The 12,149-nt window shown below is 44.5% G+C and overlaps 1 protein-coding gene and 1 long non-coding RNA gene across 2 annotated transcripts in view; one reads left to right on the top strand and one right to left on the bottom strand.

Moving 5' to 3' along the window:
- Positions 1-10,704, bottom strand: part of LOC117439253 (unconventional myosin-XV-like) — a 27,187-nt gene extending 16,483 nt beyond the window's left edge. The window contains exons 1-9 of the mRNA XM_034075102.2: positions 10,684-10,704; positions 4,717-4,847; positions 3,973-4,067; positions 3,799-3,876; positions 3,610-3,706; positions 2,646-2,794; positions 2,229-2,356; positions 668-801; positions 451-584 (exon numbers count right to left, since the gene is read on the bottom strand). Of these exons, the coding sequence (XP_033930993.1) occupies positions 451-584; positions 668-801; positions 2,229-2,356; positions 2,646-2,794; positions 3,610-3,706; positions 3,799-3,876; positions 3,973-4,067; positions 4,717-4,810 (909 nt within the window). The 5' untranslated portion in view covers positions 4,811-4,847; positions 10,684-10,704. The remainder of the gene's footprint in view (positions 1-450; positions 585-667; positions 802-2,228; positions 2,357-2,645; positions 2,795-3,609; positions 3,707-3,798; positions 3,877-3,972; positions 4,068-4,716; positions 4,848-10,683) is intronic.
- On the top strand, positions 8,900-12,149 carry LOC117439357 (uncharacterized). The gene is made up of 6 exons (XR_011642543.1): positions 8,900-10,514; positions 10,670-10,809; positions 11,104-11,286; positions 11,505-11,609; positions 11,727-11,919; positions 12,017-12,149. It is a non-coding gene; the product is annotated as an uncharacterized lncRNA (long non-coding RNA).

The raw sequence follows: 12,149 nt of genomic DNA, 5'->3' as shown, positions 1-12,149 counted from the left end.
GTACCGCTGAGAAAGAGTCATTTGTTTGGTCATGGAAAATGAGGTAAAGGTCATGGAAAAGTCAAGTGTATGACTTGTTTACTTCCAGTTACTACATCGTATTTATGTAATCAGTTTCAAAAAATGCTTTACATTCAGTTTTGAGTACTACACAAGCAACATTTTCAATACATAGTGGGGTTCATACGGCTACATGTTTTTAAAAGGTAATACAAATATTTAGGTTAACCTTGATTTTTATTTGTACTGTGTTACCAAAATACCTAGTTAAAATAACTTAATAAGTACTGTTTAACTAAACAGTTAAAAATAAGTGTGTCACTTGAAATGACTAGTAAATAGTACTCAATACATTTGACTTTAACATTTACATAAGTAGTTTTGATGTAAAAATGTCGATGTCATCAGTTGAAGTTGTATTAACTGGTCAGTTTTCAGTGCTGAAGGTACCTTTGTTTTGGGGTGAAGGAACAGCACCCCCTCCTGGCTGATGCTGACCATGCAGGGCGAGGGACAGCCCTGCTGGCTCACCTTCTGGGCCAGGAAGGTGTTAGAGCCAAACAGAGGCATGGCGCTCAGAAACTCTGCAAGACAACCACAATTATTATGAGAGGAGAGAAGGAGAGAAGAGAAGGAGAGAAGGAGAGGAGGGGAGAGGAGTACCCACCGATACATTGTATTTTGGCGTTTTGAGGGCTGAGGGAGTGCATGGCAGCGATCTGGCCCTCACAGAAGGTCTGGATCTCAGCAGCTTTGATGCTCAGGCCGTCCAGGGAGGGCAGGTACTCCTTCATCTCAGCTCTTGAAGAGAAAAACAATCAGAAACGCTAGTCAAGTTAGGTGTTGAGTGATAACAACATAGATACTAAAAGAATGCACATGTCACCAGAAGAAAGCAGTATTACTGGGGAGATGACCAGGATAATGTGATGTTAGCGCACTGACTGAGCAAGGCTGCCAAGTATAATGGAATGCTTTGGACTTGATGAGAATTCACTTTAGGCAACCATTCACATCTTGTATGCAGTAGACCAGTGTCAAAAAGGGATTCAACAAATCTGGACTTCCAAAAAGTTGGGAAACTTTAAGTACAGAAATGAAGAACAATGAAGTGTATCGTGTATTATTTATCTAATTGATGTGTCTTTAAATAAGAGCCATTGGTTACAGCTTAGCATTGTGTTGCAACTTGGTTTTGATTGTGGTACTGTTGACTCTACTTACAAAATAACATATTAAAAGTGTGTTATACTGACTCTAAACTCAACATGACCTGTGCGGTAAAATACACATGATGGATTATAGGGTACATAATGTTACCTGGTAAAGTACGATAGAACTTGATGTAAAGTTAGAGAAAGAGGAGAAAACAATATGGGAACTACATTTATACTGCTGATAGTAGTTATAGTTATAGTAGAACATGTACCTCTTAAATGATCAGCAGCTGATCATTTAAGAGGTACATGTTCTACTATAACATGGTACAACATGACCTACTGAACAATAGTCTGACATTTGGGAGGAGATTTAAGAAAGGTACATCGAAGAAAGAAGTGTGTACAGCGTACGTGTAACGAGGCTCTGTTTGGGGCAGCTGTGGCTGACAGAAATGTGTTCTGCTACGATTTGGCATAACGTCTGTTCTGTTGGATTGCAGTTGTCTGGAGAATGGTTAAAAGTGACGTGTGGAATTTGAAAGTTCAAACATGAGCTATAGCCAGGGGGGCACGTAACTTTCTCAGTGAGGTACCTGGAGCCAGTGCTTGGTACTCCAACTTCTGGCTGCACTCAAAGCTGTTTGATGAAGCCCTCTGTATCGCGAACGTCAACGGGGGGGGGGGGGGGTTTAGCTGTTTTAGCGCAGTCCTCCAGTGAAGGGGGGAGTCTCCCTCCGCAGCCGGTTGGCGTAGTTTTGGCTCAGTTCCGTTGTACAGACCGACGTTAACAGCAGCCTGTCTGTGCACACGGAGACCGACTCTGTCGTCCGGTGATCTAGTACATCGGTATGCAAATGCGCTTTGTGACACAAGTGACGGTACGCATTTCAGATTGTTGCCGCGCATGCGTACATGCATACCAGTTGTGTGCACCCCTGGCTATAGCTATATGGTGGAATGACTCTTTCCCCTGACTACTGCCGTCTGTGTTGTATTCTTTTCTGTTGAGCTCTCCAAAATGAATCCATACCTAAACTGATGAGAATAGTGTGTCAGAGTGTGACTCACAGTGAGGGCGCACCCTGCAGACCCTGGGCCAGGTGCTGCAGAGCGGACAGCTGAGCCAGCTGCTGCACCGAGGAGGAGCCGTCTGCAGGGGCCAGCAGCAGGGGCCCACTCAGGTAGTCAGCCAGGAGCTACACACACACACACACACACACACACACACACACACACACACACACACACACACACACACACACACACACACACACACACACACACACACACACACACACACACACACACACACACACACACACACACACACACACACACACACACACACACACACACACACACACACACACACACACACACACACACACACACACACACACACACACACACACACACACACACACACACTAAGATGACACAAGATAGATTCTGGACCAGTGTTCTGCTGCTCCCGTCTGTTCTCACCTGCTGGTAGTGGAAGTCCACATAGAGGTCACTGCTGAAGGTCAGAGGGCTCCTCCACATCACTCTCCTCAGGGACAGGAAGATGGAGCCGTCATCCAGCAGGAAGTCGAACAGATACTCTTCAGCGTGGAGGGGACGCACCATCCCATCTGACGGAGGACCAGCAGATCACCTGTCACTTTGACCCTTTCACACACGCATGCCACTCTCTGCCTCTAGAGGCCTCTCACTGATAATGAAAAGGTGGGCGGAGTTTGGTGTCATCATGAAGCAGCGTAGGGTCATGAGAGTTCTGCTTCCTCAGTGTTCATGATTTTACCGTCAATAGTGAATAAGGTGTGACATTATAAATCAAAGTAGTTTCTCTGATGAATTCAGTTCCAGACGTCCTATCATTACAATTCTTCATCAGGTAAACATATAGGTTTAAAAAGCACCCAGATCTAAAAAGTTGATGGTAAAAAGATGTCTTAAAAGCAGATATAAAGACAGTACATGACTTCTGTGTCTGGTAGTCAACGAATATGATGTCATCACAGGAAAACATCACCTTCATTCAAATGACACATTTCTCTGTGTATGTGCACAACACAAAACTAATATATATATATATATATATATATATATATAAAACATAGAACTAGTCACTTTTAGACATTTGAATGCTGAAAAATAAAACATGCTGCCTTTAACTTGCATCGTTATAAGAGGTTCCCTCAATGAATAATGTCCATATCTCTGAAGTGACACTTTGGCTTTATCCTCAGGGTTTGAAGATAAATTAAAATATCCACTGTATTTTTTAAAGTGTTGATATTGTGTTCTGTGTAACTTTAAGAGTAGGGGTGTACTGTTTTCTGCATGGGATAAACGGTTTTATTTCTAAATGTGTATGTATTACTTTGGCGTCAGTCATCAGTTGGCCTTGGCGTGTCTCCTGACAGTCATCCGCAGAGTGTCTTACCTTGGCGTCGGTTGGCGAGGATGGAGAACTCTTTGATTTCTGTCAGGGTTAAGACTCCCATCTCTTTACAGAAGTCTGTGACTGCTTCTCCTGCCAACTACAGGAAGATACAAAATACCACCAGGAGGTATGAATAAATAAAAGAAGTCTGGTTTGGTTCACACATAAGTAGGCGTATATAACTCTTACACTGAAGCTGCGTATCTTGATGGGGAATTCCACTTCTCCTGGCAGCTGGATGGGAACACGTCGAGAAGTTTTCCCAGCCTGAAGAAAAACAGGCGAAATGTAAACGCCTTGATAATGATGGGATATAACAGTTTATTAGATGTTTCGATTTGCTTCAGTGTGTAGGTAACTTGCCAGAATGGCGTCTATCTCCACATGTGACGGGATGTTACGGCGACCGCCAAAAGTGAGAGAGCGCTGCATGTTCTCCTGACACACACACGCCAGCTCTGAGGACACGGGGTGTTAGGAAGAGCCATTCCATTTATATATACATTGTAATAATATACATGTTATATATTGTAGTATAATGTGCACATTTTACTTTAATGTCTTGTGTTAATATCAATATTTACTATATCATTTTAACTTTTATTGGACATTTTGCTTCACATTCTTATGTTTATATAAAACATTTAATTGTATTCATTTTATCTTTGTATTGCACATTCTTTGTAAGACTTCTTGTGTTTATATTCATTTATTATCCTGTTTCATTTCATTATTATCGTTATATCGTTATTTTTATTGGACATTTTTACTTTAACTTCATATTTTTTTATAAATATCTTTATTTGCTTTAATTTAAAGGTGTTGCACATTCTTACTCTAACTTCATATGTTTGTATAAATACTTGTATTATTTTAGTATACTTAGTATAGTATTTTGTCTAAATCTTTTTATTTATTGAATTCTAAATCGAGCAGCTTGCACAAAACCCAAATTCCCCCGCGGTAAATAAAGTATTCTGATTCTGATTCAGATTTTGAATCAGCTGCTTATATGTAGCGTTTTATATCATATCATATTTTGATATTACAATAACTGAAAGATCAGCACTTAGTGACATCCGTCTGCACGCTTTGTGTTTCTTCTACCTTGGTATGGGTGCTGGTAGTCCTGGGAGATGTCTTGCAGGTGGCGTGTGACAAACGGCTGCAGAGTGTCGGAGCAGGGGAAGAAGCCCGTCATCAGGTTGAGCAGCCGCCAGCCCAGCGTGCAGAAAGACCTGGAGACAGACAACAAGGCAATTGAAATCAACCTGATTATAAAACATGTGATTTCTGCATTTTTGCACACTCAATTCAGGGCCTTATGATAAGTGATCAGGAAAGCTGTAAGGTTGAGATTTTAAAGCTATACATATATACAGTCGATGGGAAGTTGGCATTGACATTGCAGAATGCTAAGAGTGCGATGCAGGAGATCCAGAAACACTGAATCTTCAGAAGAGGCTGGATTTTCGCCTCCCTGCAGTCCCTGGATTTCCTTGCTCTCACTGAGACCTGGATTACTCCATTCAACACATCCACCCCAGCAGCTCTCTCCACAGCATATTCCTTCTCCCATACACCCAGACCCACTGGCAGAGGAGGTGGCACTGGTCTCCTGCTCTCTCCCAAATGGAGCTTTTCCCTCTTCAAGCTACCTAACTTCACTCCTTCCACCTTTGAAGTCCATGCCGTCACAGTAACCCATCCTATACAAAGAACCATTGTTGTTCTCTACCATCCACCAGGCGCCTTGGGGGACTTCTTGGAGGAATGAGATCCTCTCCTCTCACACATCCCTGAATCTGGCCCTCCCGCTGTACTTCTCGGAGACTTCAACCTCCAGACGGGGAAGATAGACGAACTAACATCTCTGTTAACCGCCTTTGCTTTCTCACTGTCTCCGTCCCCACCGACTCATAAAGCTGGCAATGTCCTTGATCTCATATTCTCAAGGAACTGCGCTACTTCTAACCTCTCTGTAAACCCGCTCCACACATCTGATCACTTCTTCATTTCATTCTCTCTACCCCTTTCCAAACATAACAAACTAATCTCTTCTCATCCTGCACCTGTCCGCCGTAACCTCCGTTCCCTCTCCCCTTCAGTAGCGTGTAGGGGTGTAACGGTACACGTACCCGTACCGAAATTATTCGGTATGGGCCCTTCGGTTCGGTACACGTGTGTACCGAAGTGTACCGAATGAATATAACGTTAAACGTAAAAAATTGAGAACGTGAACAACTTCTTGGAAGTAATCTCAGGTGCTGCGTCGCAGCATTCGTAGTACCCCTCACTGCAGTGCGCAGTACCTCAAGCCCCTCCTTCTCAACCTTTGAGGCACGTGACATCCTGTTTCTGTTAATCATGGGCTGAAGTCGAATAGTCCATTTAGCTTAGGAACCTTCCTAAAGGAGTGAAATGACCCGGAAGTCCCTCAGTGGCAGCCATGATAAGTGCCGTTCCAATTCTCTAGAATGATGAGAATGAAAGGAAAGGAGGTTTCAAACTTCCTTTATAACCTCCTTTAGCTTAGGAACCACTGGACCTCCCTCACCGACAGGAGAAGCGAAAATGCTGCCCCACAATGCCTTGCAGCCGCAGCATTTGCCGTCACTCAACAGTCGGCCGTTCACGGAAACAACCGATTATGACGGAGAAATTATATCATGAAAGTTACGGTGCTTATTAAGCATTTTAAAACATAGGTGGTAAGTTGCCAAAGTGCTTTGTTCTGAACGTTCATCAGTATTATAATCAAAAGAGAAATATGAACGTTAGTTTTTACTGAAATTATCAAATAAAGTCAACATCACAGTCTTTACTGAGCTGTGTGGGGTTTGTTCAACTTTTAAAAGATGTTTGAATGGTGATATACACAGAGATAGATGTTAAGGACTAACGTTTATAATAAATACATCTGTATTGATTTAAGATCTTTAGTTCATACAATCATACGTATTGGGATCATTTGTATTAATGTGGACCGGAGGGAGAGGGTGACGAGCATAAGTTTCACTTTCCTTTTTTATTTCAATTCCAACTTTGGTCCTGAAGAATCTGTTTCTCTGTTGTCCACGTTCATAAAGCAAAGCAGCAGCATCAGAGCACGGTGCAGAGTCTCTAGATGAGTCCCTCGTTCTTATTAAACATCCATGTTGTAGTCCGCTGTATAGAAAACTGTAGTTTCCATAGTTTCCCCACAGCAGCAGACGCACATTCATGACGTCCGCTGGCGCATCATAAACACGTCGGATAGTGAAAGTGCATTCGGATTCTCTAAAGTACCGCAGTCTCTTCTCCTAAGTCCTTTTGAATTCTCCTGTCCACTATCCCTTAACCCCGTGACGTTTCACTCAGAGGTCAAGGGATAGACGATAGGGTTAGAACTTAGGAGCTGATTTTTAAACTATCCGACTGCAGCCATAGCGTCTGAGTACGATGGAGGTAAGTATCCCTGAATAAATTAACTATTTGTTTTTGCTGCGGTTTAAAATGTGTTGATTGAAAGTAAAACTTTAATACAGCTACACCATTGTTTGGTGTCCATCCGATTTTCGCGGGAGAGGACTGTTTAATACAGCTACACCATTGTTTGGTTTCCATCCGATTTTCGCGGGAGAGGAGAGCTTCACCATTGTTTGGTTTCCATGGTAGCACGTCACTTTAGCAGCGCGCGCAACTCAAAGTCTTGAAATGCTCCCGTTTTCTGAGGTCTCAAGGCTGGCAAGTATGGTCGTATCCCTGAATAAATTAACTATTTGTTTTTGCTGCAGTTTAAAATGTGTTGATTTTAAGTAAAACTACATTTGTGTTGCTTCAAAATAGTAAGATTTCTGTATAAGCAAAGTCCTGAAAACTTTAGGAAAGTCTTTATATTATTTTTGCACTACTGACAACTAATAACTATACTATGTAATAGTAGGATTGCTGTATAAGCAAAGTCCTGAAAAAACTATGCATAAACTATATTTAAATTCGATTTTTACAAAATAAATGTATATGCAGCTTATTTTATTCCTGCCTATTGCCTAACCATTTTGTTTGTGTTTATTTTCTTTGACCAGAAACACATCACACACTTACACCATGATGGGAGCCCAAAAGTGTATATTTGTAATTCTGGCAGTTATCACTGCCCGTTCTGCCAATACCAGGGTCAGAGGCTTCAGGTGGAATACCATGCCAAAAGCCATTCTTCTGTGAGGCACAGAGGTATAATAAATTGCTCTTTTTAGTGCTGTCTGTATTTTCACATTATTTACAATGAGAGCTTAATGTCTTCAAGCTTATTGACTTTACTATTGTTTCTTGTTTTCAGAGTTCACAATTGTTAAGTGTGGCTGAAGCTGCAGAACAGCAAGCCATTTTCATTGTCTTTATTGCTCACAGACCATAATTAATAGGGGCCAGTTTTTACGGCATGTCTATTCACATGAGCCAAACGCTGTGACTGTAGGGCGACTTCCAGCACCTGCCCAGCTCCCCCCACCATCTCACCTGCTCACTGCAGCACCTGCCCAGCACCCCTCACCATCTCACCTGCTCACTGCAGCACCTGCCCAGCTCCCTCCACCATCTCACCTGCTCACTGCAGCACCTGCCCAGCTCCCTCCACCATCTCACCTGCTCACTGCAGCACCTGCCCAGCGCCCCCCACCATCTCACCTGCTCACTGCAGCACCTGCCCAGCTCCCTCCACCATCTCACCTGCTCACTGCAGCACCTGCCCAGCGCCCCCCACCATCTCACCTGCTCACTGCAGCACCTGCCCAGCACCCCTCACCGCAGCACCTGCCCAGCACCCCTCACCATCTCACCTGCTCACTCCAGCACCTGCCCAGCACCCCTCACCATCTCACCTGCTCACTCCAGCACCTGCCCAGCACCCCTCACCATCTCAACTGCTCACTGCAGCACCTGCCCAGCTCCCCCCACCATCTCACCTGCTCACTCCAGCACCTGCCCAGCTCTCTCCACCATCTCACCTGCTCACTGCAGCACCTGCCCAGCTCCCCCCACCATCTCACCTGCTCACTCCAGCACCTGCCCAGCTCCCCCCACCATCTCATCTGCTCACTCCAGCACCTGCCCAGCTCCCTCCACCATCTCATCTGCTCACTGCAGCACCTGCCCAGCGCCCCCCACCATCTCATCTGCTCACTGCAGCACCTGCCCAGCTCCCTCCACCATCTCACCTGCTCACTGCAGCACCTGCCCAGCTCCCCCCACCATCTCACCTGCTCACTCCAGCACCTGCCCAGCTCCCCCCACCATCTCACCTGCTCACTCCAGCACCTGCCCAGCTCCCCCCACCATCTCACCTGCTCACTCCAGCACCTGCCCAGCTCCCCCCACCATCTCACCTGCTCACTCCAGCACCTGCCCAGCTCCTCCCACCATCTCATCTGCTCACTGCAGCACCTGCCCAGCTCCCCCCACCATCTCATCTGCTCACTGCAGCACCTCCCCAGCACCCCTCACCATCTCACCTGCTCACTCCAGCACCTGCCCAGCGCCCCCCACCATCTCACCTGCTCACTCCAGCACCTGCCCAGCGCCCCCCACCATCTCACCTGCTCACTCCAGCACCTGCCCAGCGCCCCCCACCATCTCATCTGCTCACTCCAGCACCTGCCCAGCTCCCCCCACCATCTCACCTGCTCACTGCAGCACCTGCCCAGCACCCCTCACTCCAGCACCTGCCCAGCTCCCCCCACCATCTCACCTGCTCACTCCAGCACCTGCCCAGCTCCTCCCACCATCTCATCTGCTCACTGCAGCACCTGCCCAGCTCCCCCCACCATCTCACCTGCTCACTCCAGCACCTGCCCAGCGCCCCCCACCATCTCACCTGCTCCTTGCTCCCCGTCATCCTGCTTCTGAAAAGCGACATAGGCCTAAAAAAACTGTAAATTGTCCACACTGAAATCTAAAATTAAACAAGAACAATTATAAAACACATGTGCGTCGCAAGCACACAACATATTTTGAAACGGTCTCCAAGGAAAGACATCTGCAAAGCCAGTGTATTGATGAACACAATGGTGTGTTTGCAGTGGAGAAGACATTTTCAGGCCCAGCAACACCAATACACGTCATTAAAAATACTTGGGGACCAACACATAAAGTCATGTGCGAGGTTCATCTATGCGAACTCAATGCTGACTTTGCCCGAAGAAGTGGTATGCTGCCTTATGAATGTCATTTGCAATCATTGCTGTACTGCCCACCTGCACGCAACAAACCATTAACTCTGCAAAAGGAATCATTGACTACAATGGTTCAGGAGAAATGGTTTGGTGAGGAGCGCAAGGCCAGTCTTGTACAGTGGCAACAAGAGGCAGAGGCTAAGGGTGTGCCCCTGTCTGTCCTGCTCACTGTTGGTGGACCAGAAACCAAATATCACATTTCTGTGTATGAGCCTAAGGCTTCATACTACAGTAGGCTGGGAAGGGTTGTGGTTGCATACAACAGCAAGCAGAACAGCTGGCATTGTCCTTGTGCTAAACCAAGACCATCATGCACCCATAAAGCCATCGGGAAATGGCACCTCTTTGACACAAGAAGACAACTGTTCAGGACAGTTAAGTTGACGGATATTGAAGAATCCATTCCACCAAATACTTTCACTGAGCAGGATAGTGAACCAGGAGAGGACCATTATCCACCTAGTGAGACTGGCATCAAGCGGATGCTAAACTACCTATCGGGTAATACAAAAATTCCAGCGGAACTCCCACAGGCTACCATCCAGCAGTCAAGAGATGCCGGTGCACTAGATGCTCATCTGAAGCACCTCATCCCTAAAGAAGCCATGTGTAAGGAATGCAATGGCCCTCTGAGTGATCCAGTGCTGATCACTGCAAAAAGCAGGATTCTCACAACCACTGGGGTGGCGGAAGGTCAGTAAAAGCACAGTTGTACTATTGATTTTATCTTGTAACATTTGTATGATCTTAATGTCCGTGATTCAGACATACAAATAATAAAAGAAGAAATAGTTTTACTGGTGTCATTAGGACGGCAAGTAATATTTTGGTTGACATTTTCTTTTCAGGCATATCCACCTACCGAAGAAAATGTTTGAATTGCAGCCTGATGTACAGGTACCAGGAGTGGGAGGATGGGCTCCACAATTATGATGACCACGTGATCCTTTCTCTGCATTTGTGCCTGACAATAAGGAATGCATTACAGGTGAGGAGATTTGGAAGTTAATGTGTTGTGTTTACTGAAGGATGTCATGTCAAATACATTTAAAGATAGACCTTGGTTAATTTCAGTTAGACTCATCTGCCTCCCAACATTTTTTTTTCTTTGTAATCCCATTGTGTTCTGTCCCAGAGTGAGTTTTGTGTTTGTCCCTGTGTTAAATCAACCATGGGTTTATGGGTTATGGTATTGATTAGTTAATTTAGCATTAATGTGGGTCACAAACTGATATTTTACATGTGTATTGAAATGTTTACTTTTCTCTCAACATTTTTACAGACACATACTGCTGTCAGCAGAGTTATTGAAATGATTGAGACAACAGAGAAAGGGTTCTCCATGCCTATCTACATTTCGAGGCCCTTACTGACCATGATCACATTTATGCATGTGTAACATGTGGATACCATCCACCTGTTGTTGTGATGGACCTTCACAAGAAAGGTGTCTTTAATATGCCAGGTGAGTTTGATCAGCCGTAATATTACATGTATAGACTTTTTGCTATCTGAATTACAATAAGATCAACATTATGCAAGTTGTGCCTTGCAATACCATGCTGGGCATATACTGTTATTGTCAGTTAATTTGTTTATGCATGTAACATCATATGATAGCAGGGTATACATGGTTGTTCTAATGTAGTTATCTGAGATAATCACAAATGTTTCATATAACAGTCAGTGAAATCCAGAGACCATCCCAAGACTATGATGGACATGTGGACCTCAAGAAATTCTGGGATGCTGTGGCTGTGGAAATGCTCAGTCGGGGTTTCATTCCATGTAGGTCATGCAGAATGAAAAGCCAGCTATTAAGATCCAAATGTTTATCTGAATTATATGAATGTATGAACATGAGAATGGTTTCTGAAACAATGCATTTTACAATTGTCCCTAAAGATGGTAAGAAGAACCCCTTTGTTGTGCCTCTGAGTTACAACAACTGGGCACCATGGACCGGCCCCAGACCAGGCAGTCTGACCTCATCCTGAACACTGAATTTGAAAAGATCCCTACAACTACAATGTCAGATGACAGTGAGCACCTGGAGGTCACTGAGGAGCGGCTTTCTGATAAGATCATCAACTTGAAGGTGATTATAATGTGAAATAATTTGGAAAATGCACCATGCATGTAATTAAAATATACTTTATTTGCAGAATTGGCTTACTAATTAATTTCTACAACAGGTAGAGGAAGTAAGGGCACTCAGCAAAAAATGTGGTCTGGACACCAAAGGCTCCAAGACAGATCTTGTCCTCAGACTTAGAGATAAGATGTCAAATAGAGTGACTTATAACAAAGTCTTTGAGAAAGTTTGGG

This window comes from Pseudochaenichthys georgianus, chromosome 23, assembly GCF_902827115.2.
Source record: "Pseudochaenichthys georgianus chromosome 23, fPseGeo1.2, whole genome shotgun sequence".
NCBI classification, from domain to species: domain Eukaryota; kingdom Metazoa; phylum Chordata; class Actinopteri; order Perciformes; family Channichthyidae; genus Pseudochaenichthys; species Pseudochaenichthys georgianus.
Note: the sequence above shows the minus strand (reverse complement) of the source record. Positions and strands in the feature narration are given on the sequence as shown.